General features: G+C 44.0%; 1 protein-coding gene across 1 annotated transcript in view; it reads right to left on the bottom strand.

Moving 5' to 3' along the window:
• Nucleotides 1–5,831: 5,831 nt before the first annotated feature.
• Nucleotides 5,832–26,853, bottom strand: part of FAH (fumarylacetoacetate hydrolase) — a 28,913-nt gene continuing 7,891 nt past the window's right edge. Inside the window, exons 5-14 of the mRNA XM_026648328.2 lie at nucleotides 25,657–25,747; nucleotides 25,059–25,156; nucleotides 24,856–24,908; nucleotides 22,715–22,814; nucleotides 21,470–21,600; nucleotides 20,590–20,665; nucleotides 19,248–19,294; nucleotides 16,067–16,168; nucleotides 14,147–14,264; nucleotides 5,832–6,104 (exon numbers count right to left, since the gene is read on the bottom strand). Coding sequence (XP_026504113.1) covers nucleotides 6,025–6,104; nucleotides 14,147–14,264; nucleotides 16,067–16,168; nucleotides 19,248–19,294; nucleotides 20,590–20,665; nucleotides 21,470–21,600; nucleotides 22,715–22,814; nucleotides 24,856–24,908; nucleotides 25,059–25,156; nucleotides 25,657–25,747 — 896 coding nt within the window. The 3' untranslated portion in view covers nucleotides 5,832–6,024. The remainder of the gene's footprint in view (nucleotides 6,105–14,146; nucleotides 14,265–16,066; nucleotides 16,169–19,247; nucleotides 19,295–20,589; nucleotides 20,666–21,469; nucleotides 21,601–22,714; nucleotides 22,815–24,855; nucleotides 24,909–25,058; nucleotides 25,157–25,656; nucleotides 25,748–26,853) is intronic.

Below are 26,853 nucleotides of genomic sequence, written 5' to 3' on the forward strand. Positions count from 1 at the left end.
AGAGAATAAGGACACATTTCTGGGCTTTTGGGGATCCAGGAAAAGATAAAGGATTCTCAGGGAGCATTTCCTCCCCTTGGAGTTATAATTCCTTTCTGTGCTCAATAGTTTGCAAGCCCACAAGAGTGGAGCTGCTGGAGAGAAGAGGATGTGGGAGCTCCATTTTGATTTTATTTTTATTATTGTGTCTGTTTTCTCCTGTAAGCTGGGGATCTGAGCAAAGCCTGGAGAAATAGACTTCTGTTGGGTTAGGCTAAGGAACCCATGAGAGTAGAAGACTGTGCTTTGGTGAGCCCCCTTTAATGTTTAAGGAACCTAATTCCAGGGAAAGCTTTTGCAGGTAAAGGGAAATCCTTTGGTAGGGAGGGTCAAACCATTGAGCCACTGGAGTGGGGGATAGAACTTTGGAAATAAAACCTTCTAATCATTGTTTGTATAAGTTTACACACTGGTGCATGAGCTGAAGTTCTCTTTTGCCCCGGGGATCTCCATTATATTTGACAGATGCCCTGGGTACCGCTCTTTTGTAACTTTGTCTTGTGGCTTAAACAATCCCCTGCTGTTTTTACAGCCCAAACACTGTAGCTTTGGGCACCTTTTCTGTTGTTGCTACATGCTTTATGACAGTGGCTCTCAACCTTTCCAGAGCACTGTGCCCCTTTCAGGAGGCAATTTGTCTTGTGTACCCCCAAGTTTCACCTTACTTAAAATCTACTTGCTTACAAAACCAGACATAAAACTACAAAAGTGTCACAGACATACTATTACTGAAAAATGGTTTAATTTCTCATTTTTACCATATAATTATAAAATAAATAAATTAGAATATAAACACTGTACTAACATTTCAGTGTATAGTATATGGAGCAGTATAAACAAGTTATTGTCTGCATACAATTTTAGTTTGTACTGATTTCGCTAGTGCTTTTTATGTAGCCTGTTGTAAAACTAGACAACTATCTACACGACCTCTGCGTACCCCCAGTTCAGAACCACTTATGAGATGAGTAAAGCAAAACTGGACACAGGCAAGACCAGCATGTGCCATCGATGTATACCATGGCATTCTAACCCTTTTGTGTTATGCAGTATTCCTTTCATTTAAAAATGTCTCTAGTGATTTTTAAACTATTTGTATTTAGTTGTACTAGTAGCACCTGTAAACCCCAACCAAAATCAGGACTCCACTGTGCTAGGACTTGCACGCATGCATAGTAAGAGATTTACCATCTATACAGACAAGACAGACAAAGGGTGGGAGGAGGAGCAGAGTTGTGAAGTAAATTGTCCAAGGTGACAGAGCAGGTCACTGGGCAGCCCAGGATTCCTTAGTCTCTTTCCCATTGGACCAGGCTCTCCTAGCAATAATACGAACCTGTGGGTGTGCAGTGAAACAGCTCTTAACAGAAATAAACCCTCTCTCTCTTAGTAATGCTCAACAGCATCTTGTTTTTTGCCCTCCGCTGTGTATTGAGAAGATGATGTCACTGAGCTGTCAGAGATGCCAAGTACTTTCTCCTGCCTGTGTTTGAAATCTGCACTCGATGGGCCAGATTCTGATCTCATTTACATGGCTGTTACTCCATTTTTACACCTGTGTAGATGAGATCAGAATCTGGCCCCATGTGACCAATGGAGCCTTGCTCAGATGGTACTGGATGCAAGCCTGAATAGTGGATGCATTCTTAAAAATGTTCTTCTATCTAGTGGGTGAAATCCTATCCCCAGTGAAATCAGTGGGAGTTTTGTCTTTGACATCAATGGGACAAGGATTTCACCCTGTACATCTGAAGCCATCCTCCTCCCTCCAGTGGAGAAGTCATACATGACAGTACTGCTGGTTTTCCATAAGGGCTATGCTAGGAGCAGGACACTGGCATGTTGACCTGGATCCTACATATGTTCCATTCACAGAACCTCTCAAACTTCAGGGAGTGTTCAGGTCTTGAGGGCTTATACCAACAGAATGGAGCAGCTTAAAACCTTAAAACACCAGACTCCATGCACTGACTGTCACTTAACCTTTCCCGCAGCTCTCTCTCTCTCACCATTTAAGCAGAAAGCGCACTTTCCATTTGTCATGCTAGGGACAACTGCACAGATGAGATTTCTCTTTTAAAAAGAAGTTCAGCTCCTGGGAATGGTGGCTGCCTTTAGTTCTGCAAGAAATAAGAACACAACACAAAAGATTTATAGGTTTCCAGTAAACACATCTGTCTTCCGAGACCATTGCAGCTATGCTACTACCCGAATGAAAAAAGTAATTAGTATGTGTACATCAAGATCAGACCCCATTAATAACAACGTGCCATGCTGGTTGGCCATCAGCAGCTGTTGTCAATACAGATTTTACCCTGCCTTTTCTTCAGCATACAAGAAACTCCTCCTTTTTGTCTCCAGTGAGACCATAGCATCATGGTGTCCATACAACAGTAATGCTCTTAGGCCAGTGAAACATTCCCCACCTCTTAAGCAATGTTTAACATTATAGGGTGAAATGCTGGCTCCATTGACTTAGCGGGGACAGGATTTCAGCCATATTTGATAAAGAACTAATTGCAAGGGACTGCAGAAGAGATGGATGCTAGCATTAGAATAGAGAGGAAGTCGTGTGTTGAGGCACGGGACCAGAGCTCAGGAGATCTGTGTGCTATTCCCCACTCTGCACCAACTCCCTGCGTGACCTTGAGCCAGTCATTCACTCTCTGTTCCTCAGTTCTGTATATGTAACAGCCCAGGGGAGTTGGGAGGATAATTCTGTAATGACTGCAAGGCACTCAGCTGTCCAATGGGGTACACATAAGTACTAGCGGGAGAGGTTAACCAAGAATATCTGAATTGGTAATACTGGACCCTGTGTTTGTTGATGGTGATTATCAAGGAGAGCAGGTTGCTAGGTGTCCCTAAGGAAGCACTGTGAGCAATTTCCTCTGTTCAGGCACTGAGCTTCCAGGAGCGCACCATGGGCATAGGAGGTTGGGAGTGGAGTTGGGCTAGGTGTCACCTCTTCAGAGCAGCTCCTCAGCCCCCTGCTGCAAAGTTCCTTGGTGCCCCACTGAGTTATTCAGGCTGGGCACTGGGGAGAAGATTCGCCTCTCAGTGGGGTGTGGCGACAACCACAGCCCAAACAAAAGAAAACAGGAGGTCACGCCTGTGGTGCAGGTACGTCCTGTCAGTATTTCCAGCATCAAACTCAGATTTCAGTCTGAACCTGGGCATCTCACAGGAGCACTCCGCACCATACAGGATGGAACCCTTCATCAGTTTCTCACCATTGCAGCTGCTGGGGTAAGATGAGCCATTGTTCGGAGAACCCTGGAGAGCAGGATAACAGGGACAACATTCCTAAGCACAATGTAGATGAGATGGTGGGTGTTTTCTGGATGTACTTTGCTATCTTAAAGCACAAAGGACAATTGAGAAAGTGAACAGGGAAGTGTTATCAACCCCTTCACATAACACAAGAACCAGGGGTCAACTCAATGAAATTAATAGGCAGCAGGTTTAAAACAAACAAAAGGGAGTACTTCACCCAACACATGGTCAACCTGTGGAACTTGTTGCCAGGGGATGTTGTGAAGGCCCAAAAATATAACTTTTTATAAAAAGAGTTAGATACGGTCATACAGAATAAGTCCACCAACAGCTATTAGCCAAGATGGCCAGGGATGCAACTACATGCTCTGGGTGTCCTTAAATCTCTGACTACCAGAAGCTGGGACTGGATGACAGGGGATGGATCACTCGAAATCGCCCAGTTCTGTTAATTCCCTCTGACGCATCTGGCACTGACCACTGGTGGAAGATAGGATGTGGGCTAGATGGACCATTGGTCTGACCTAGTATGGTTGTTCTTATGTTCACTGTTGGTATTACCCCTACACTCGAGAAAACTGGAGCACAATCCTGAGCACAGGCTGAACTGCAAGGAGACACTCGTGGTAAAAGGCAACCTTTCTCGAGTAACACAGCATGAGACTAAAACTGAGACCTTCCTCACTTGTGGGCATTAATGAGTCTGTGGACTTTTCCACAGGAATTGAGGCATTAACTTTTGATGTCCTGACAATGGTCTAAGACCCTCCAACTTCCAGCAGAGAGTGATCTGCACCCGTGGATCCCTGCTGTGGATGGACTCTGCTGTAGCTGGAGATTGCTCTTTGCATGTCATTCTCTCCTTCTTCTTTACCCTATGGAAGCCCTCTACAAGGCTGGAGAGGAAATAGGAGCAGGAGGTCTCTGACAAACTCCACTTCCTCAAATCTGCACAGCAACACAGTGTACGTTACTACAGAGTCTACAGTCACTTAGTTAGCTCTGGCTTTACCTGATCTATCAGCTCACGTCCCGCAGAGAGGACAGGGACACAAGTGTCACACGCAAACTTTGTCACCTCACTGTTGACCTTTCCCAGATCTAGAATATATCTATAGTGTACTTTCAGGGCACCCAGCTATAAACCTCCTCTACTGAAAACAGACCATTTATTACAGATCTGTTCTCCCCCTCAACCAGTTTCTTACCCAGGACAAACCGTTCTCTCTCAGCCCAATCACGCCTTAGATTCCTGAAGGGCCTCATGCCAGGGACTTGAACGAAGTGGGTTTGAAAAGTTTGAGAAGTTATATCTACTGCTGACTTCCATAAATTCCAGCAGCTTAGAGAGGCATATTTTTCCAGTACAGAAGCTGGGCTGGTTCATTGCCATATTATATCAGACTCAGTTAGGGATTTTAAATCTAGCTTTAATTGTTTTTCAGTTAATTTACCTGCTACTGAAGCAAAGCTTATTGGTCTGTAATTCCTAGGATCAACCTTAGCAATTAAAAAAATAATCAGTATGACACTGGCTGAGCTCTAGGTCTCTGCTAGAACGACTGATTAAATGGTAAATCATGTGGGTCTGATTCTGTGCTGAGCTTCTGGGATGTGCAGCCCGAGGTAGTAGGGCAAAGATCGCTTTTATGTCTGGATTTTGGGAGCAGCCCCCAACATAAATTAGAGCAGCCCTGCGGGCAGTTTTCATTTATGGCAGCCTCAGGAAGACTGCCTGTGAACTGCTCTGCAGCCCAGTGTCCATGGCAGTATACACTATGGACACGTACCCTACTGCTCCCAGCTCACCTCCTACACCAGGGCTAGTAAAGGGTACTCTGCACTCCTCCTGCACCAGAGGGATTCTCTCCTGGGGCACCTGTACAGCCCCTATTCAGTGCCAGAGCAGTGTATAAGGTGTGGAGGTGGGGAGAATCTCTCCCTGTATTTCTGCCAGCAGTTCATCCACTTAATTCTTAAATTCTTTCAGAGTTCCTGGATTAACCATCCCATCCCGGTGACTCTTTGGCATTCAAGCTATCAATCTGGGCAACACCTCAGTCCCTAGTACTGTCTCCCCTGTATTGCCTGCAAAAGAGTAACTCTGGGGCAGGTATCTCTCAATTATTCTCTGTGGTGAAGACTGATGCAAACATTCCCTTATTCTCCTTGCTTGCTGTAGTGCTTTTAAGTGTCTCAACAATAAGGAGTCCCTCACTTCCCACAGAAGGTTATTCTACAAGAACCCTCCCCCGCCCCATTCATGGTTCAAAATGTTCAGGCTACATTTTCTTTGCTAATGTAATCCATCTACTCCTGTCTTGTACCATGCAAAGCCCCTCCTCTGACTCATTGGTGTTTACATGCGTCAAGGTACTTGGAGAAAATCAGGTTGCCTCAGCTCAGAATGCCCACTACTAATGGACTGTGTATAAGGACCCTACTTACATCTATGGGGGCTTAACCAGGACAGTATTGCAGTCATAAGACGACGAGGACGACACCGAAGGCAACTCCATCATTAAGATATTTATTGATAACAGTTAAAATACTCGGGAAACTCCAATCATTTCTATCAAAAATACTGATTTGAAAACTGAATGCGTGCACGCACACACACAGATTTTAATTTCGTTATGTCAGAGAACAGTTACATCAGGAACGTGGCTAGGCTTCTTCCCTTCCTGGAAAGTCACCTCGTGCAGGTAATCATGGAGCAGAGATGGCTGGAAGCACTTTTCCTGAACACTGGCCAAACCCCACGCGGTACCCATTTCCCTGGCAGTGACCTGGAATGGGGAGAGGAAGAGAGTCACCAGAGGGGCATCTAGCGGATTTTTACAAGTAGTAAAAAATAAAATGAAATAAAAATAGTACAAGCTGCAGTACCACCATGAAAGGGAATGAAATGAACGTAAATACACTGATGTAGGCCTAGCTCCTTAGCTGTGCTCAGTTGGGGTGATCCACACCCCATTGACCCAAAGTTTCCCATTGACATTGAGGGGCTTTTGATCAGGCCAATACACACTGGATACCACTGTGGGGAGGGGGCTGTAAGGCAATATTTGTGGGTCCTGGTTCTATGCCGGCCTGGTCCCTAGCATAGTTTAGATCAGCCTTAGGAGAATCCTCAGCTTTCCAGAGCATCAATGGGGCGGCTACAATTAAAAAACCAAAACTAATAGTCAGATCCATTAAACTGTATTGGCACAGCTCCATTGACACCAGCTAAGGATCTGGCCCAAGATGTCCGGCTATGCTCAATTATATAAACAGATAATGAAAGTCTATGACTACTGCCAATGTTACCGGTCATTGATTACATCTGTAACTACGGAACGATTTGACCCCTCAATATTCATGCAAGCTGTGAGAGCTGACATTCTGACCTTGACATTCTTGCATCTGACAAAGTGGGTATTCACCCACGAAAGCTTATGCTCCAATACATCTGTTCATCTGTAAGGTGCCACAGGACTCTTTGTTGCTTTTTACAGATCCAGACTAACACGGCTACCCCTCTGATTCTGAACTACTATCCTACTTTTTTTTTTTTTTTTTTTCCACAATCCTGAGGTATGTGGGTGCTGCAAGTTCCCCCTCAGTACTGGTTCATTCTGCCATGTACTGTATGTATTCAGAAAGAGCAATCCATTAGTTCAGCTTCCAGAGACCAGGAAAGGAAACTCAGCTGAAGGCATTTCATCCCGTATGCTTCAGGCATATCTGAAAACGTTATTCTGAGATGAAGCAACAGATAGAATTACTGTAGACCTCAGCTGATAATGTTTAGTGAAGGGAAAGACAACAGTGATATAACATGTCCTGTGAACAGTTTATTTTAAGGAGCAATTTCATTGTCAAAAGATGGATTCTTCAAAAATGATGAAAGATACATTCTTCCCTGCATGTAATTAATGGTACAGTAGTTCCAGTGAGTCATCTGTCCCTGAATTTCTATTAACAGAGAAAGAGTTAATGTTATACAGATAATTTGTATCTTCTTACTGAGGGCTTGTCTTTACTGCAGTGTTAGCTCAAGGTATAACTCAATGTTACCCCTAACCTGACTCCTGTCTACACACAAATTGGTGTGTCTAGCACAGGTAAAGTGATGCTTTAAATGAGAACTAGCTGGTCCATTGGGGGGGGGGGGGGGGGGGAGTAGATTGAAGCTTGAGTGCTGCTGACACTTTAAGCTAGCAATGCAGTGGGAATGCAGCTACAGGCTACAACTCACCAGCTGCTACACCTATCAACCAGCCTGTGTAGTTCAAATGTTGTTTAGTCATGTGGCCACTCTCCCTTGAGCTAGGCTCACAGAACTCGCAGCCCAGAGGGACAATGGGAAAAGCCACCTTTGTGCTCTCCCAATCTTCATAGAATCATAGGACTGGAAGGGACCGAGAGGGGTCATCTAGTCCAGTCCCCTGTACTTGTGGCAGGACTAAATATTATCTAAACCATGCCTGACAGGTGTTTGTCCAATCTGCTCTTAAAAATCCCCAATGATGGAGATTCCACAACCTCCCTAGGCAATTTATTCAAGCGCTTAACCACCCTGACAGGAAGTTTTTCTTAATGTCCAACTTAAACCTCCGTTGCTGCAATTTAAGCCCATTGTTTCTTGTCCTAGCCTCAGAAGTTAAGAAGAAGAATTCTTCTCCCTCCTCCTTATAACAACCTTTTATGTACTTGAAAACTTATGTCCCCTCTCAGTCTTCTCTTTTCCAGACTAAACAAACCCAATTTTTTCAATCTTCCCTCATAGGCCATGTTTTCTAGACCTTTAATCATTTTTCCCGCTATTCTCTGGACTCTCTCCAATTGGTCCACATACTTCCTGAAATGTGGTGCCCAAACTGGACACAATACTCTGGTTGAGGCCTCATCAGCACAGAGTAGAGCGGAAGAATTATTTCTTGTGTCTTGCTTACAACACTCTTCTTAAGACGTCCCAGAAGGATGTTCGCTTTTTTTGCAACAGTGTTACACTGTTGACTCATTTAGCTTGTGGTCCACAATGACCCCCAGATCCCTTTCTGCAGTACTCCTTCCTACGCAGTCATTTCCCATTTTGTATGTGCGCAACTGATTGTTCCTTCCTAAGTGGAGTACTTTACATTTGTCCTTATTGAATTTCATCTTATTTACTTCAGATCATTTCTCCAGTTTGTGCATCTTGGGCTGCTCTGGGGACTGGAGAGGCCCCTTTGCAGGTCTGTCTGTTTCTGTAGCTTCCCTGGGCTATCCTAGAGGCTGCAGCCCCTTCTGCTCCAGTCATTCCCCTACATCATCCGAGGGCAGCCTTCTGGCTGTCAGCCATAGTGCCTGCATCAGGGAAATCCTCCCCCAGCTGAATATGGGGTATTTAGGGCCCCTTTATTGTGCTCTGGCCCTTTTAAGCAGCATAAACAGGCTGAACCAAGGAGTGAGGCTCACATTCATGATGTCTGAAAAAAAGGCTTTGCAGCATACCACTGCAGTGATTCATAGCAACATTGTCCCTACTTCCTAATTATATATGTAGTGGAGACTGTCCTCTTAGTTGATTGCTCCCAAAGTATAGTGGGTTTTTGCTGTTTTTTACAAGGCACTGAAATCATTCAGTTGGCGACATGGAAGGTGACTATTCACTTAAGCAGATTCAGCACCTGCACTCCCTTTCCTGACATTAGAGGCTTTCAGCTCTTGACTTTACCAAGGAGTGCTTTTCAGAGAAACAAGTCCTAAAGAAATAGAATTTCTCATTCCCTCTTCAGTCCACTCACACTCAGGGGTTGTCTCTGAATCATATCACAGAATGACTGCATCTATGCTCTGTTCATTCCAGAGATTCTTTGTAATGCTGATAACAAAGCAGTGGAGTTTTCCTTGAGAGAGCAGATTTCACTTCTTACGAGAACTCAGGTCGTGCGGTAACAAAGAGGTCTAGGGAAACTCTGTCTCTTTCCAAGGATCAAATGTTGAAAAACTTAGTGCAGAGATGTGATCAGGTTTGAAACTCAAGTAGCCAAGGGATAAAGAGAGGAATAGATACTAAAAGGGAGAAAGCCATCTTGGACTAGCTCAGATTGGAGTGACACTTGGATATAATATTTAATGAGAACAGTATCACACTGGCCACCTACATGCCAAAAAAACCTCCAAGAAACCCTGACTTTGGAAAAGAAAATGCACACTCTGAACTTTATAACTGGCCAAATTCCTGCTCAGGAATAACTGGCTTATTGTAACGACTGTCAGTGAGGTTAAATGAGTTGGCCTCTACAGAATATTGAGCACATTTATTCAGAAGGGCCTGCTAAGCACTAACAATTAACACCTTTACTCTTGGGGTTGGAAACCAATTCAGATTTCACGCAGCAGGCGAATATACACAAGGAAACCTTAACGAGGATAGGAAAACGCTATGTTCCATTTGCTGAACCTCATAAGAGCATAAGAAAGGCCATACCGGGTCAGACCAAAGGTCCATCTAGCCCAGTATCCTGTCTACCGATAGTGGCCAATGCCAGGTGCCCCAGAGGGAGTGAACCTAACAGGCAATGATCAAGTGATCTCTCTCCTGCCATCCATCTCCACCCTCTGACAGACAGAGGCTAGGGACACCATTCCTTACCCGTCCTGGCTAATAGCCATTAATGGACTTAACCACCATGAATTTATCCAGTTCTCTTTTAAACTCTGTTATAGTCCTAGCCTTCACAACCTCCTCATTGCCGTCTTGTCCATCATACTGTCACCATTACCCCTCTGGAGATCTCAGCTCATTTATTGCAGCTGTTGTCAGTTTCAGTAACACATCTTCAATTCCCGTTCTCGGTTCAGGGGATCTATTACAGGGCTCGCTCTTGTGATGTCAGAGCTGTTAATCTTATTGATGCTTTTGAAGGGGGTAATGGGCTGTACTGATGTGCATGCACCACCATGTGCTGGATTTTGCCACCTCATTTATTTCAGTGCTGTCTTTGAAGTGCCCCTGCAGTGTTTGCTTAGCTTCATACTCAGACCTTGCATTGATGCTCATTCACTTGACTAGAATTATTTTCTTGTGCTCATTCCTTAATTGCAGAGATATCCAGCTGGGTAAGGCACCCTAGTTTTGCCTCTGTGTTGTAGGTATTTCCCCTCTATGATAGTTCTTGCAAGTTTCCCAATCCCAAACAAACAATGTTCCTCTCACCAGACATATGTACCAGCTTCCATGACTTAGTCACAATTGTTTTCTCTTGTTCAAGTCACGTTAATTAAATTCTTCCTATCACTTTGGCAGCTTCATTGTCTGTGCAAATCCTGTGGACTACTCTACTTAATATATGTGTAAGAACTGTTGTGGGCGAGGAATCGAAGAAGCTGTTCAGAGCATGGTTAGTTTCTGGCTAGTGAGATTTGTTGATGTGAAACATTTCACAAATAGTTCTCTAAAATGGCCAGCAGAGGAACTGAGGAGATGTCTGCAAACTTAGGCCAAAAAATCTCACAAGAATGGCTTTACCCCATATCAGAACCAGGAGGAAAAAAGTAATTTCTGGTTCTGAATCTGTGCTTGAACTAAAAACACAGGAGTTGGGTTTGGATGCAGGAATTTGAATTGGAACCCCCTCTCCCATATTCAAAACGGTTTAGATCTAGGATTCTGGGTTTGACTCCTGCAGCCAGGACAAATGGCTCAAGTGCATGCAGGCTTTGGCTGGGAGTTTCAGAGGAGCCTAAGGGAGGCAGGCACTCAAATCCTATTGAAATTCAGTTGGCACCTGTTGTGATAATTGGGCCGACAAATTTACCCTAAATCTGAGCTTAACCGTGAAAAGTGAGTGAAAGTTCACAAAATGTTACAATAACCTACAACAAAATTCAAAGACTGTATTAAGATCGTATCTGGTAAACCAGAACAGTGGGAGACTGGCAATAAATGAACCAAAATTGGTAGGTCCAAAATTAGCCCATTGGCTGATAAAATAATGAAGGAGTGAACAACTCTGCCCATCGCTCCTCCTAAGGGCTCCTTAAAATAAAAGTGTTTGAGGAAAATTGGTAGAGAGGAAGTGAAATGGAACAATTGCTGATTGAAAGAAGGGAAAGGAGTGAGCTTCACCATCATGGCTGCCACCCTCATTATCTCCTGGGATCCACTGTAACATCACTGGGTCTTCATTGTCCTGATCACAAGAAATGTCCCAACTAGATCAAACCAAGAGAGGGAGCCAGAGATGACATCACTACCTCCACTGGTTTCAGCTAAATCCCGAACACCACAAGGTATGTAGAGACGGTCTCTCTCTCACATTCACACCGTATTTTTCCTTCCCCACCTTATTTCTTCTCTTTCCTATCCGTCTCCTTTTGCCTTCTGTCTATGAGAAGTCTGGCTTAGCCAGCCAGGATTGCATATTTTGCAACACCGCTGTGAGCCTGTGACCAGAGAAGCAGATAAAAGCAATGCTCTAAAACATCCTGATGCTGGTATGAGTTTGCCAGGACTCGGAGTGGCTGATATGACTGTGTGCTGTGCCTGGGTTTTCCAGCAGCAAGGCTGCAAGGGAGAATCAACACCAGAGACAGAAGCTGCGTGTGTCTTGTTTTGCTTTCTAGGAATCGGGACCAGACTTCTTCAACAGCAGCACCAACTCATTTCAACGAATTTTTTCTTTTCCCCAAAAAGGACAATCATTACGATCTTCAATACCACCTAAGAGACTGTCAACCAAGTGGGGGTTTCTGTCTAAAGACTCTACAGCTCAAGGGGAAATGGAACAAGGGATGCTGTTAAAATGAAAGCCGTACTTAATACTTTACATTCCAAATACTTAAACTATTTCCCCCTTCTTGTTCTGTATCTTTAATAAAAGGTTAAAAGGACTTTTAATGGTGTTTGCCATGGTACTAAGCAGGCTGAAGTCTCTGTATACCAACCCTTGGTCTAACATTAAACAATTTCAAACATGTCAGGGGCATGTTAACACCTTTGACTCTTTGGGTCCATACATTCCATCTAAATTACACCACCACACCTAACTCTTTAAGGCTCCTTTCAAAATCCCAGTCCTTAGTGTCATGATGCAAAAAAAAACCTCCTTTGCTTTCTATAATAGCTTTTATGCTACCTAAAGGAACAACACTATCACACATCTCTATGGAGAGGGAAGTGTCAAAAGAGGAGTAACAACGTATCACGTGTTATTTGTAGTTTGGAAAAACCCCAAATCAAAACAAACTACTAGCTCCCAAAGTATTTTTGTGCATTGCAAACTATATATGACTACAGTTAGGTGCATGTACGCAGTAACTAAAGGGAAAGGCAGGCTAGTAAAAAGCATCACCATTCCTGCTCTGGTACATTTTCAGTACATTCAAAAATAGCTGGCAACTTTGTTTGATATAAAGGCTATAATGGGGGGGGGGGGTAGCAGAACACCAGAACCCTGGCATCATGCTCAAAAGGAACCTGGGAAACAGGGAACCCATATGCTTCAATACTACAGTAACAGGCACTGTATAATACCCAAAAATAGACAGACACTGACAAACTGAGCTGCAAGAATCCACTACTTATTCTGGGAGCAATGAGGAGATAGTTAGCCTTTCAGTTACTGGGCTAAAGTAAAACACAACAAAACAGACCTATACAGCAGATATAGCAGGGGACAGTTTATCCCCCTGCCTTTACCTCCCAGGAACCAGGAGGGGGTCATGTGCAGCTAGGAATTCACAGGAAGCCCGACTCCCACTAGAAATGCTATACAGTAACTCCTCACTTAACGTTGTAGTGATGTTCCTGAAAAATGCGACTTTAAGTGAAACGATGTTAAGCGAATCCAATTTCCCCATAAGAATTAATGTAAATGAGGGGGTTAGGTTCCAGGGAAATGTTTTTCACCAGACATTATATATATACACACACACACACATATACACACACACACACACACACACACACACACATATACACACACACAGTATAAGTTTTAAACAAACAATTTAATACTGGTACACAGTGATGATGAGTGTGAAACTTGGTTGAGGTGGAGGAGTCAGAGGGTGGGATATTTCCCAGGGAATGCCTTACTGCTAAATGAACTGGCAATTGACTGAGCCCTCAACGGTTAATGCTCACAACACTCTACAAGGCAGCAGGAAAGGAGGGAGGGCAGACAGAGACACACACCCTGTGTGTGAGAGAAAAAATGTGCATTTCCCCTTTAAGTAGCTGACCCCAGGCTTAAGTACACTGCCTTGTTAATCAAATCAGCTTGCTGAGACCTGAGACAGCAGCTACTGCCTAGAAGCTCCCTCCCTCCATCGTGTGTCCCCCCTGCTCTATGGAAGATGGGGTAAGTGGGGTGCAGGAGCAGGGTGGAGGGGGAGACACCCTGACATTAGCCCCCGTTTTCCCCCCTTCCCCCGTACAGCAAGCAGGAGTCTCTGGGAGCAGCTCCAAGGCAGAGGGCAGGAGCAGCACATGGCAGTGGGGGAAGGGACAGCTGCTGCACAGGGAACTTAGGGGAGTGGGGAGCTGATAGGGGGAGCTGATGGGGGGGCTGCTGGTTCACCCTGGTTCCAAGCCCCCACCAGCTAGCTGCAACGGGCTGCTCTTCCTGCAAGCAGTGGACAAAACAGGCGGCTGCCAAAGGACGTTAGAAGGGAGCATTGCGCAACTTTAAACGAGCATGTTCCCTAATTGATCAGCAACTTAACATCCAAACAACGTTAACTGGGACGACTAAGTGAGGAGTTCCTGTATATAAAACAACTACGGGCCACACTCCGTGGTACTAAGCCAGCTCACAGTACCAAGAGAACACACCCATAATCATTTGGTTGTTACCTGTTATAATGACTTCATCCCCATCCTGCAGAAATTTACGAGAATGTCCATTCCCAAGGTCAATTACTTTTGTTCCCTTCCATGACATCTCCAGCATGGAGCCAAAGTTCTCCGGATCCTTCAAAGCATAAGTTAGTAACAGAATTGTAAAGTCATTCCACATGTCAGTACTACCATTAACCCCCGATCCCCCCTGCTGCTGGGAGTGAGAAAACAAATATATTGTTGGATTCTGTGCAATGGAACCTTGCCAGTAACAGTCATTGATCGGGTTCATTGATGTGCTAGCTTACTCACCTGTCTTTGTTTTTTAACTCCTTACTTGCTGGAGGCCACAACTGCCTAAAGCAATCTTCTCTTTGGTATCATTAGCTTTAGTAGTGGGCACTATACGGAAAAATTGGATCCTGTTCAAGGAAGTATGGAGACAAATCTAGGGCACTATTTCTGCCTCTCAAGTATCTGTCTGTTGCTACATTTCAGAGTCCTATTCACATTTCATTGTGCAGAGGAATGCTATATGTTGTTAAATGTTTAAACGATTTTAATGTAAATCTGCAGCATGATGTGCTAGAGAGAAGAAAAAGCACTTCACTTGTACATGTGTACCCTAGCAGGTTGGTGTACGTGCTTTATTAAGCTGACACGCTACTGGAGCCTTATAGAAGGACAGATGGCAATACACTAGGTGACTAGGAGTAAGATCCAACCCCCACTGACGTTTCCCAGTGGAAAGTCTCCCAATGACTTTACAGGCTATTGGACACCAGGGTATAAAATCTTAACCTGTCCTTATTTTCTATTTCAGCAAGAGGAAAGAAAAACAACACATCACACCTCGGTCCACCACTGAACAATGTCCAGCAATGTGCTGGTCAGGAGATAGAGCTCTGTGAATCCCAAAAAATACATTGGAGAAAGTGGGGTTTGCATTTTCTAAGTACAGTGCAACACCAGTGCAGTATAAATTAAAATAATGGAGTATGAAATTAGGGTCATACAGAATTGAGAGACTTGGAAGTGTTAACACTTTGAATAACAGTAACACATACATTATCTAGAGCAGTGGTTTTCAAACTTTTTTTTCTGGCAAGCCAGTTTAAGAAAATTGTTGATGCCCGTGACCCAATGGAGCTGTGGATGAGGGGTTTGGGGTGTGGGAGGGGCTCAGGGCTCTGGGCTGGGGGTGCAGGCTCTGGGATGGGGCCAGGGATGAGGTGTTTGGGGTGCGGGAGGGGGCTCTGGGTTTGGGGAGGGCGGGTCAGGGCTGGGGTACTTCCAGTGGTTCCCGGTTAGCGGTGCAGCCGGGGTGCAGAGGGCAGGCTTCCCGCCTGTCCTGGCACCGTGGACCGCACTGCGCCCCGGAAGCAGCCAGTAGCAGGTCTGGCTCCTAGACCGGTGCTTGGGGCAGGGGCAGCGCGGAGCCCCGTGGCCCTCCCGCCTAGGAGCCGGACCTGCTGCTGGCTACTTCCGGGGCACAGTGTGGTGTTGGAACAGGTAGGGACTAGCCTGCCTTAGCTGGGCAGTACCGCCAATGGGACTTTTAATGGCCTGGTGCCTTCCATTCCCGCAGTTTGAAAACCACTGCTCTAGAGGTTGTCCTCCATCGATCTCAACATACTGTTGCTGTGGGGTTTGTTTTTAACAATGAGATAGTAGCTGTAACTCACACAGCAGGATTGGGCTACTTTTGTGGATACTTTTGTGCATGAATATTGTTGCCTCTAAAATACCACAACTGGCTTTTATGGATACTGACAGTAGGAAGGCTTAAAAAAATATGTACTCCAAAAAGACTGAGGAAGAACTACAAAGATGTCCATAGTAAAACAAAGTGGATTTAAGGCCAGGGTCACATCTGATCAGTTTCTAATTTCTGAGTACTTCGTTATTAGTGACAGCTGTTAGTTAAATGCTTACAGGTCCACTGATTGTTCCAGATGCCAGGAGATCTCCAGGTCTGAGGTTGCATCCATTGATGGAGTGATGAGCCAGCTGCTGTTTCATGGTCCAGTACATGTACTGGAAAAAGGGGGAAGTGAAGGACAAACATAACTCACAGATGTCACTAGTCTGTACAAAACGCATTTCATTCTTTCTGGATCATACTGTTAAACATTAGCCCACAAGAACGACATCCTTATCTAATCAGGAGTCTTCAGCAGCCTAAATGGAACATTTGTAATTACTTTAAATTGATCCTCTGGCTCATTGATTGGTCTCCAGATGTATGGCCTGAATACAAATAGTTTATGTTTGAAGATATGAGAAGCAACTATTGTATGTTGTGAAAGCAGGGTTACAGCATATTAATACCCCAGCTCTGTAGGCAACTGGTCTGGTCCAAAGCTCAGTGGAATCAATGGGAACCTTTCCAATGACATAATGGACTTTCAATCAGGCCCTCTCTATATGAGTATTTGGCCCTTCAGCGGGAATAAGCAGATGTCAATGGAATCCTGTGTAGAAGGATTTTAGCACCTGAAGGCGTGGCATTAATGTCGGGGTTAATGGCAATTTGTGGCTACCAGAGTCAGATATTTCTGTGCAATGTAACAAGTCAACCAGTCCTAATAATTGTTAGATGGGTAGCTGGCCGTCAGAAGTGCAGGTACCTGGCAGTACAGCACAGACATCATCAGTCATGTTACTAATATGACTTTCAAGGGGAAGAGCCTCTTTGGACACTGACTCGCTAACCTGGTGAGGAGGGTTTTAAATCAAGTTCAAAGGAGACCGATGAGAAAAGCCCACAGGTAAGTATATAAAAAAAAGTGACCTTAACAGAAGTCCAGGTGTTGACCTTAAGGGTATGTCTACGTGCAATAAAAGACCTGCGGTTAGTCCGGTCAGCTGACTTGGGCTATACAATTATATGCAGATGTTCAGTCTTGGGGTGGAGCCCAGGCTCTGTGACCAAGCTCCCTCACAGGGTCTCTGAGCCTAGGCTCCAGCCTGAGCCCAAATGTCTACATTGCAATTTTATAGCCCCGCAGTCCAAGTCAGCTGACCCGGGCCAGCCGTGGGTCTTTTACTGCAGTGTAGACAAAACTTAAGGCGGCTAGATGTTGGGGGCGGGGCATGGAAAATTACAATAGGGACACAGGGGGGAAAACATATGGGGGAAAAACAATGGGGAAATCTGCTCAACATCTTAGATGTCTATGCACAAATGCAAGGAGTTTGGGAAACACACAGGAAGAACTGGAAGGCTTAGTACCCAAGCTAAATTATGACTTAATTAGCATAACAGACTTGGTGGGATAAATCTCATGACTGGAATATTGGTATAGAGGGGGAATAGTTTGTTCAGGAAGGACAGGCAGGGAAAAGAACAGGAGGAGGGGTTGCTTTATACACCAAGAATATACACACTTGTTTCGAAGTCCAGAAAGAGATGAGAGGCAGATCAAAGACTCTGGGTGAAGATGAAAGGGGAAAATCCAGGGGTAATGTCATGTCAGGGGTCTACTATAGATCACCCAATCAGGAGGAGGTGGATAAGGCATTTCTGGAACAAACAACAGAAATATCCAAAACACAAGACCTGATAGCAATGGGAGACTAACTATCCAGACATCTGTTGGAAACGTAATATGGCAAAATATAAAATCTCAAATTCTTGGAATGTACTGAGGACAGCTTCTTGTTTGAGAAGGTGGAGGAAGTAACCAGGGAGGCAGTCATTTTAGACTTAATTCTGACAGGGAGAAATTGGTTGTGAATCTGAAGGTGGGAGGCAATTTGGGAGAAAGTAATCATGAAAAGATAGATTTAATGATTCTAAGGAAAGAAGGAGTGAGAACCGCAGAATAAGGACAATGGGCTTTAAAAAAAAAAAAGCAGACTTTAGCCGACTCAGATAACTTGTAGGTAAAGAACTGATGGGAAGAAAACCTAAGGGTAAAAAGGAGTTCAGGAGAGGTGGCAGTTTCTCAGAGGGACAATATTAAAGGCAGAACAGCAAACTATGCAAAAGAAATATAGGAAGAATAGCAAGAAACCAATATGGCCACATGAGGAGCTTTTAATGATCTAAAATCAAAAAAGAATCCTACAGAAAGTGGAAAGATGGACAAATTGCTAAAACTGAGTACAGAAGGATACCACAAGAATGTAAAGGCTAAGGCACAAAATGAGTTACAGCTAGCAAGGGACATAAATGGCAATAAAAACAGGTTCTATAAATACATTAGGAGCAAGAAAAAGATGAAGGAAAATGTAAATCCACTACTTAGCAGGAATGAAGAGCTAATAATAAATGAAATCAAAGTGTTTAATGTCTATTTTACTTCCGGCTTCACTAAAAACGTTGTGACCAGATGCTGAACACTATTAATATTAACAAGGGGGAAGGAGCACAAGCCAAAAGAGAGAGAGAACAGGTTAAAAAATATTTAGATATATTAGATGTGTTCACGTTGGCAGGGCCTGAGGAAATTCATCCTAGGATACTTAAGAAACTAGGCTGCTCTAATTTATATTGAGCCCACTTTCCCCCCACCCTTCTGGGTTCGGTACCCAGTGGAGTTTAGTAAAACTCAAGGCTTAGGCCCAATGTTAAACACTGGCTATAAAAATAGCTGCCTAGAATTTGTCTCGCAATTGTTTAAACTCTTTGGCTTAGAAGCCAGGAACTAAAATCCAGAGTGGACACAAAACACTCTATGAAATCCTGCAGCTGGCGTGTACACATTTATTTTAATGGTGTCCTCCAACATACTTGGACTGGGACAAATGCTGCAGTCACCTCTGTGTAACAGCAGTGATTTTGGAGGCAAACACCTATGAGGTGGAATTGGGATGTTTTCATCCATCCACCTTCCCCCAGCTTTCCCACTCTGCCCTCGCACCATCTCCAGCAAAACTCTTCTAGCACATGTAGAACTTTGTTGGCGCTAAGCCCTAGTTGCAGGAAAAGCCAGTCTCTGTTCAGAGCTGAAGCTCTCAGGTGTTTGTAAATCAGTTGAGACAACAGTGATCACCAGCTTTCCTCTCATAACAGGCCTGATTCTCAGCTAGTGTAAATCAGTGTATGCTGAGTATGGGACCCAGTGTGCCAGCATCATTTGAAACGAATGAAATCAAACCATACTCTTACCTTAAAGTTTGATTTGCATATCGTGGCTGGGTTGCTCATTCCTTCTCCTAAAGGAAGGGGGGGGAAAAGCAATCAATGGGAAAATTGCACTAGGTGAAGACGTCTATGGCATTTTCATTTTATGGCTGGACAGAGGCTTCCATTACCATTGTCAGGCTCAGGAGAAAATAAGCAATGACATGCTCTGTCCCAGTATGAAGGGCTGCAGGGGTGGGGGGAGGGGGAGTACAATTCCAAATACAAGTCAAAATCTGGTTTCTATCCCCTGCTCTGCCACAGACTTCCCCTATGACTAAGCCACTTGATCTCTTGTACCTCTGCTTCCCTCACCATAAAATGGAGATATTATTTCCCTATCTTATAGGGGAGTTGCAAGGCTTATTTCGTACTAATGGCAGGATCTACAGAAATACATAGTATTATTAAAAGGAAAATCTCCTTTGCTATTTTCATTTGCATGATACTTAAGCTAGAATCATGTTGAAGGTAAAGTCCTCACATGGGCCCCATCAGTAGAATATCATTCCCATTTTACAATGACACAGGGTAGTGTCTTAACCATTGGCCCAGCCCAGTTCTCTCTTTGATTCACTGTATCAATCTTTTGCTGCATCATCCCAAGAGGCCATGAACTGCAGCTGTGAAGGGGATGTGTTGGGGATTGAAAGTCGAGAGATGGAAGATACACAATCTCCTGCACCCCCTTGCTGGCCTAACTAGGTGTTAGGGTGCTGAGCTCCTCTTCTACTGACACACATTCAACAGCAGGACCATGATAGTCCCACACATTAAGCACAGCATCAGAGGGCCATGTTCTGATCCCTATACTCATTTCGGGACATACCTTACTCTACAAGTCCCAATGAAGTCAGTCATCTTTCACCTCTAGTAAAACACACATTCTTAGTACTCTTTCCCTGGTCTTCCCTCTGTCTGTTCCTTCTGATTATTAGTTACCACCCACTTGCCACATCTTGTTTTAATTAGACTGCAAAGTCATTGGAGTTGGGACTGTGTCTTTTACTCTGTTTCCACAGAACACCAGCACAGTGGAGCACTGAGCCCGCTTGGGTGTCTAAGAGCTATCAGAACATTAAAAAAAAAAAAAATCTACAATAATTCTTTAGATTGTAAAATGATCATATGCAGCCACCGCAAGGGGACTGTTTTCCATAGCACAGCCCTGAACTAGCGAGTAGGAACATTATGAGCTTTTTTACCTTCATCTGAGTCAGCAAGTATTGCCCTACACAGAAATCAGGATCGCAGAATTGATGGAACAAATGTCTGAAACATATGGCAGATTCTACATCACTTTAACTCCACAAATCATTTACTGTACCTTTGATAGCGACAAAGAGATTTATGTCAAAAGCATAGGGCTCTTCATCACAGAGGTATGGCAGTGGCTTGGGAACCTAAAAGCATATAACAGGCATTACAGCCTGAAGGCCAAAAGGAAAGAGAAAAGACTAGCACATACCTTGGGACATTTTGTAACAGCTCTCTTCACAAGGCTCTGCTGAGTACCAGGTGTCCCTTTCTCAGGGCATGCATTTTTTCCAGTCCCCTTGCCTTCATGAATAATTGCCTAAGCTACTGTTTCCACATACATAATTATGTCACAAATGTTTATGCCACTACCAAGGTATTCATTTAATCAAATGCACTTTTTCCTCTTGGCCTCCAAAAGTCCCCTTGATTTTTCACATGGTTGTTAAACCCAACCAAATAGAATTTTAGTGCACCTTTGTCCTGATTTGGCACACCATGTATACTCAAGGCTTGCAGTTTCAGACCTGAGCTGTTTAGTTCACACAGAGAAGAGCGACTTGTAAACTCTCTTCACTGTATTAAGTCTAATTAAATGGCTACATACCATAGAATCAAATATCCTCAAACTATGGGCAGGTTTGACTCTTGATCAGAACATTTTAGCTAGAGTCCATCATCCCTACCATTTATTGTAAGCAGTTGGGTTTTCAAAGCTATGCAGCCGTACGCACCATGACTGAAAACCTGGCCCGGCGGAAGTCAATGGGCATTTCCCCATTGGTTTCAATGGGGCCAGGATGTCATCCCACATCTTGGAGGCAGGATCAAGCCTTGAAGTCAATAGAAAGGTGCTGGTACAACCAAGCGTTTCTGTTCTCAGAACCTAGAGACCCCCATTCTATTTTCACTCAAATCATTTCTAGCGACCCAGCCATTCTCTTGCTAACCTGGATGGGGTTTGGCAACACAAATGGCATGAGAGCTTCCATAGTAACAACCCACGGAGAGATGGTTGTGCCAAAGCTCTTGCCCAGAAACGGACCCAGTGGAACATATTCCCACTTCTGAATGTCTCGAGCTGAAGAAAAAAAGGAAAATCAATGCAATATAATGAAATTTTCAGAGAGTCACATGGACTCCAGGCCAGTGATAGAGAGCCAGATGAAGAGCTCTGCACACCAACAGCCACCACCATCCACTGAACAAGCAATGAAATACCACCCGCTTGCCCAGGATAGCTCAACCATGACCTAAAGCAGTCATCTGAAGGGCTCAAAAGCACAGTTCAAAATCCTCTGGGTAGGTCTAGCTTAGAAAGAGAGGCCAATGTTAGTTCAGGTTTAGTTAACACGTTAGCTAACTCCAACCCAGCCAATATTTTTCCCTAGCCTAGACACGGGTTAACAGGTATCTAAAAGGGTGTCATAAGGAGGAGGGAGAAAACTTGTTCACCTTAGCCTCTAAGGATAGAACAAGAAGCAATGGGCTTAAACTGCAGCAAGGGAGGTTTAGGTTGGACATTAGGAAAAAGTTCCTACCTGTCAGGGTGGTTAAACACTGGAATAAATTGCCTAGGGAGGTTGTGGAATCTCCATCTCTGGAGATATTTAAGAGTAGGTTAGATAAATGTCTATCAGGGATGGTCTAGACAGTATTTGGTCCTGCCATGAGGGCAGGGGACTGGATTGAATGACCTCTCGAGGTCCCTTCCAGTCCTAGAATCTATGAATCTTTTACTTCCATTTAACTAGTTGAAATCAATCTTAAGGTCCACCTTGATTAGCTAAATCGTGCTAAAAAGCGTTCACCTGTGTCTACACTAGGGAATATGTTGTAATTGCTAACTCTTTTCCCTCTAATATACAGCTACCCTCTGCTGAGAGCGCCAGCTGTGGCGATGTTTTATGTCATGTCCCTGATAAGCAGGAATTAGACCTAAATCAGCTCATTTCACGTCGATAGCTAGATGACCTCCATTAGCAGTAGCTCTTAGTCACTACTGACCTGAGCTGGATTTGAACCAATGCCTGAAAGTTGTAGACTGTATTCCACTCCCACTACCCTCAGCCCGTCAGTGTCCTGAGTAGTTTATATTTCTATCATTTAAAACAAATACAATATCTGTCAATATTTTGAATATCATGTAACAGCAAAAAGCATTCCCCCCAGGGAATCAGAGTAACACTTATTACCACTCCAGTCATTCATAAGGACCATTCCAAAAATGTGCTCATGAGCTTTGTTGATTGGGATAGGCTCCCCAAACTTGTTTCCGGGGCCTACAAAGAACGCCTGAAATGGAGAAGAAAATGCTTTAACCAAGTCAAAGTTTTGAAAATAAAACCTTTGTTTACACCAAGACAAATCCCGCGCAGGTAGTGCTAAGACAAGACAGATAGGGTAGAATGTGATTTTACTTGCTTTCCGCCTTAACTTTAACTGGAATCTCCTTGTGCAGATGAAACAAGAGTTGTAGCTTTTTCCTTTCCCCATGTGAGAGAGCAGGGTTAAACCACCTGAATAGCAGTGAGCTGATAAGAGTCAGTACCCAGAAGTCACCTCCTACAAGACAGGGCCAACAAAGAAAATAACAGAACACCACTAGCTGTCACCTTCAGCCCCCAACTAAAACCTCTCCAGCGCATCATCAGAGATCTACAACCTATCCTGAAAGATGATCCTTTACTCTCACAGATCTTGGGAGACAGACCTGTCCTCGCTTACAGACAACCCCCCAACCTAAAGCAAATACTCACCAGCAACCACACATCACTGAACAAAAACACTGACCCAGGTACCTATCCTTGTAACAAAGCCCGATGCCAACTCTGTCCACATATCTATTCAAGTGACACCATCATAGGGCCTAATCACATCAGCCATACCATCAGGGGCTCGTTCACCTGCACATCTACCAATGTGATATATGCCATCATGTGCCAGCAATGCCCCTCTGCCATGTACATTGGCCAAACCGGACAGTCTCTACGCAAAAGAATTAATGGACACAAATCTGACATCAGGAATCATAATACTCAAAAACCAGTGGGAGAACACTTTAACCTGTCTGGCCATTCTTTGACAGACCTGCGGGTGGCTATCTTAAAACAGAAAAACTTCAAAAACAGACTCCAACGAGAGACTGCTGAGCTGGAATTGATATGCAAACTAGACACAATCAACTCAGGGCTAAATAGGGATTGGGAATGGCTGAGCCATTACAAACATTGAATCTATCTCCCCTTGTAAGTATTCTCACACTTGCTTCTTATCAAACTGTCTGTACTGGGCTATCTTGATTATCACTTCAAAAGTTTTTTTTCTCTTACTTAATTGGCCTCTCAGAGTTGGTAAGACAACTCCCACCTGTTCATGCTCTCTGTATGTGTGTATATATATCTCCTCAATATATTTCACTCTATATGCATCCGAAGAAGTGGGTTGTAGCCCACGAAAGCTTATGCTCTAATAAATTTGTTAGTCTCTAAGGTGCCACAAGTACTCCTGTTATTTTTGCGGATACAGACTAACACGGCTGCTACTCTGAAACCTGATAAGAGTCAGTCATTAAACTCAGGGCCTGAATTTGCCAAAAGGGACTCTCATTTAAACTGCAGCTGCCACATGCGCAGAGCTATAGCTAGTGCATTAAGAAATACGATCAAGTCTCTCTGTGCAGAGGTTCTAAGTTCCTGTAACAGAATCTTATGCAGCGAACTCTATGCTTCCCGTTTGCCTAACAAAGGAATCTTCCCTTCTCTACATCCCTCTGCCACCTCCGCTTAGACCTTTGCAGCTACAGCTGATTAGGTTATCAGCTTAGAGACTGGCTAAGGGGCATGAATCATAGAATGTCAGGGCTGGAAGGGACCTCAGGAGGTCATCTAGTCCAACCCCCGGCTCAACACAGGACCAATCCCTAGACAGATTTTTGCCCCAGATCCCAAAATGGCCCCCTTAAGGATTGAACTCACAACCCTGGGTTTAGCAGGCCAATGCCATGGGCTAATAGAAAATGAATATATTTCCTACAAGAGTCTCACTAAAATGCACCCTCCCTACCAGTCCCCATTATGCAGCCACTGTCTTTCATACCCCTTGAACTGGAATGATACTGGAGAGAAGTTAACCTAGAATTGGCTCTTTTTCCCATGCAACTCTTAGGCATTGAATTCTCCCCTTTGAAGCAAGTTCTACAGCAGGCAATATACCACCCAGAGGGAGGTGCTAGAAGAATGTATATAACCGATGTCATGTTATGTTTTCATAACAGGCTCAGCTTTTTACTCTCTTTTATTAAAGGGCAAGTTGTAATACAATAAATACATCCTACCATTTCTAACTCAATGTCCAAAAGTTTGCAAGCACCAAACACTGGAGGTTTAGCTGTGAATTAAACAGACGGAAAGGTGCATTATGAAGCTAAAATAAACAAGCAATGAAGCTAGAAAAGACAAGAGGCAGCCAAACATATTCCAATGCCATGCTGCTCGCTAAGGAGAACAGCGCATTTCAATGGCATGACCAGCAACTCACCATCGTCAGGTCGCATCTGCCCCACTGGTCTTTGAATTGGTGTCCCAGACACCACAACTGAAGATGCACGGCCATGGTAACCAACAGGTAAGTGCAACCTTGTTAAAACAAAGCATTGATTGTGTGTTAAATGCTGTATTACAATCACCAGAACCATGCACTGTGGAAGCGCCAAGCACTTTACAGTAAGTTACTAAGTTTCCCCTGTTATCTAACCACTTTTGAATATATTTTTCCTCTGAATGGTGCCACCTTTTTAGGCATCCAGATTTATTTACTGACACGCAATCATTGGTTTCTTGCTATACGAGAAGAACCAGCTCTCAGATGAAACTGTCTCTGAATCAGGGAGCTGCAACGGACTCCTCACAGTCACTCCTTTCTGCTACAACTAAACACAGCTCAGACATAGTGGAGAATGGAGACGTGGCGTTTCAGACCCTCAGCTGGTATACATCGGCATAGCTCCATAGCAGAGCTATATGTGCACTAAACTAGAAATCTGTCCCTAGGGACTTATTTTCCTGTAAGGTTATAGAGGCCTTTGCAAAATGTGTAAAACACGACATGTGAGAAAACAGATAACTGAACTACGAACCAGTTAGGCATCAAAGCATTCTCTTTCCCTCGGAACATGATCCCAACATTTGTAGCATGTTCCCTTGAAGAATAGAAGTCAGTGTAGTCTCCTGGGAAAAAGAAAAGCACAAAATGTAGATCAACTGTATGAAAGACCCTTATCTGGTAGAACAAAGTGAGCATAAACTTTCCACATTCTGTTGCCCTGAAAAGGATGGAGAAAGGGAGAGAGAAGTAGAGGAGTTTGGAAACATGCAGTCACAAGACTGTAGTAATCATGCAGATAGTCTATAAAAGGGGACGGTTGCCAACGGCACGTGGAGGGTAAAAGTTACACACTACAAAACTGTTGATTTTTTTTAAACTTGCAGTGAAGAGCAGCAAGAAAAAACACCATTTCAACCCATTAGCTACAAATATATGAACAAACCACGTGCTTTGTACAGTTTAACCATTTTCTATTGTCATTTTCATTTTGCTGATGCTATTGAGAATGCAGTACTGCTAACAAAGGAAAGGATTTTGTAAACAGGGCATCTACTGCCCCCTGGTGCCCTTTTTGAGAAATGGTTTGACTCACACTTCAATTACCTTGGTGGCCCTGATGGAACTCAAAATGTATGAAGTGGGAATGAAAAATACCAAAGATTATAAGAAACTTTCCTCCCCTTCCTGGCTCCACCCTTACCTGCTGAGCCCACACATGGCTTCAGGCCCCCAGTCTAGCACCAGTTCCAAAGTTACTGACAGAAACAGTGTTGCCAATTCGTGTGATTTTAATCACACGTCTCGTACTATTTTGTTATAGCCCCAGCTCCTGGAATCAGGTGATGATGTGAGACTCACAGCTTTCATTTAAAGAAAAAAGGCTTCCCCTTATAGTCGCAGAGAAAGGCTTAAAATTTGACCCACATGTACCATAAAGGCTCAAAACCTAGAAGGCGAATAAAAAGAACTCCACAATATTTTATTTATTTTTAACTCATGATTGCTGGTGCCTGACCTGTTTGAACATTTGGGCTTGGTAGTACTGCAGAAGAACTTGCAGGCCACAGTGGCAGAGACAGTTTTTGAAATTCAACTGGTCACAGGTTAGAAACAAGGCTGATTTCACTCTCCCCCCTTTCCTTGGTTTGTATTTATCAGCCCTGTTAAAAGCAGTCCCTCATACACACACACACACACACACACACACACACACACACACACACACACA

This window comes from Terrapene carolina, unplaced genomic scaffold, assembly GCF_002925995.2.
Source record: "Terrapene carolina triunguis isolate 2854851 unplaced genomic scaffold, T_m_triunguis-2.0 Scaffold67, whole genome shotgun sequence".
In the NCBI taxonomy this organism is placed as follows: domain Eukaryota; kingdom Metazoa; phylum Chordata; order Testudines; family Emydidae; genus Terrapene; species Terrapene triunguis.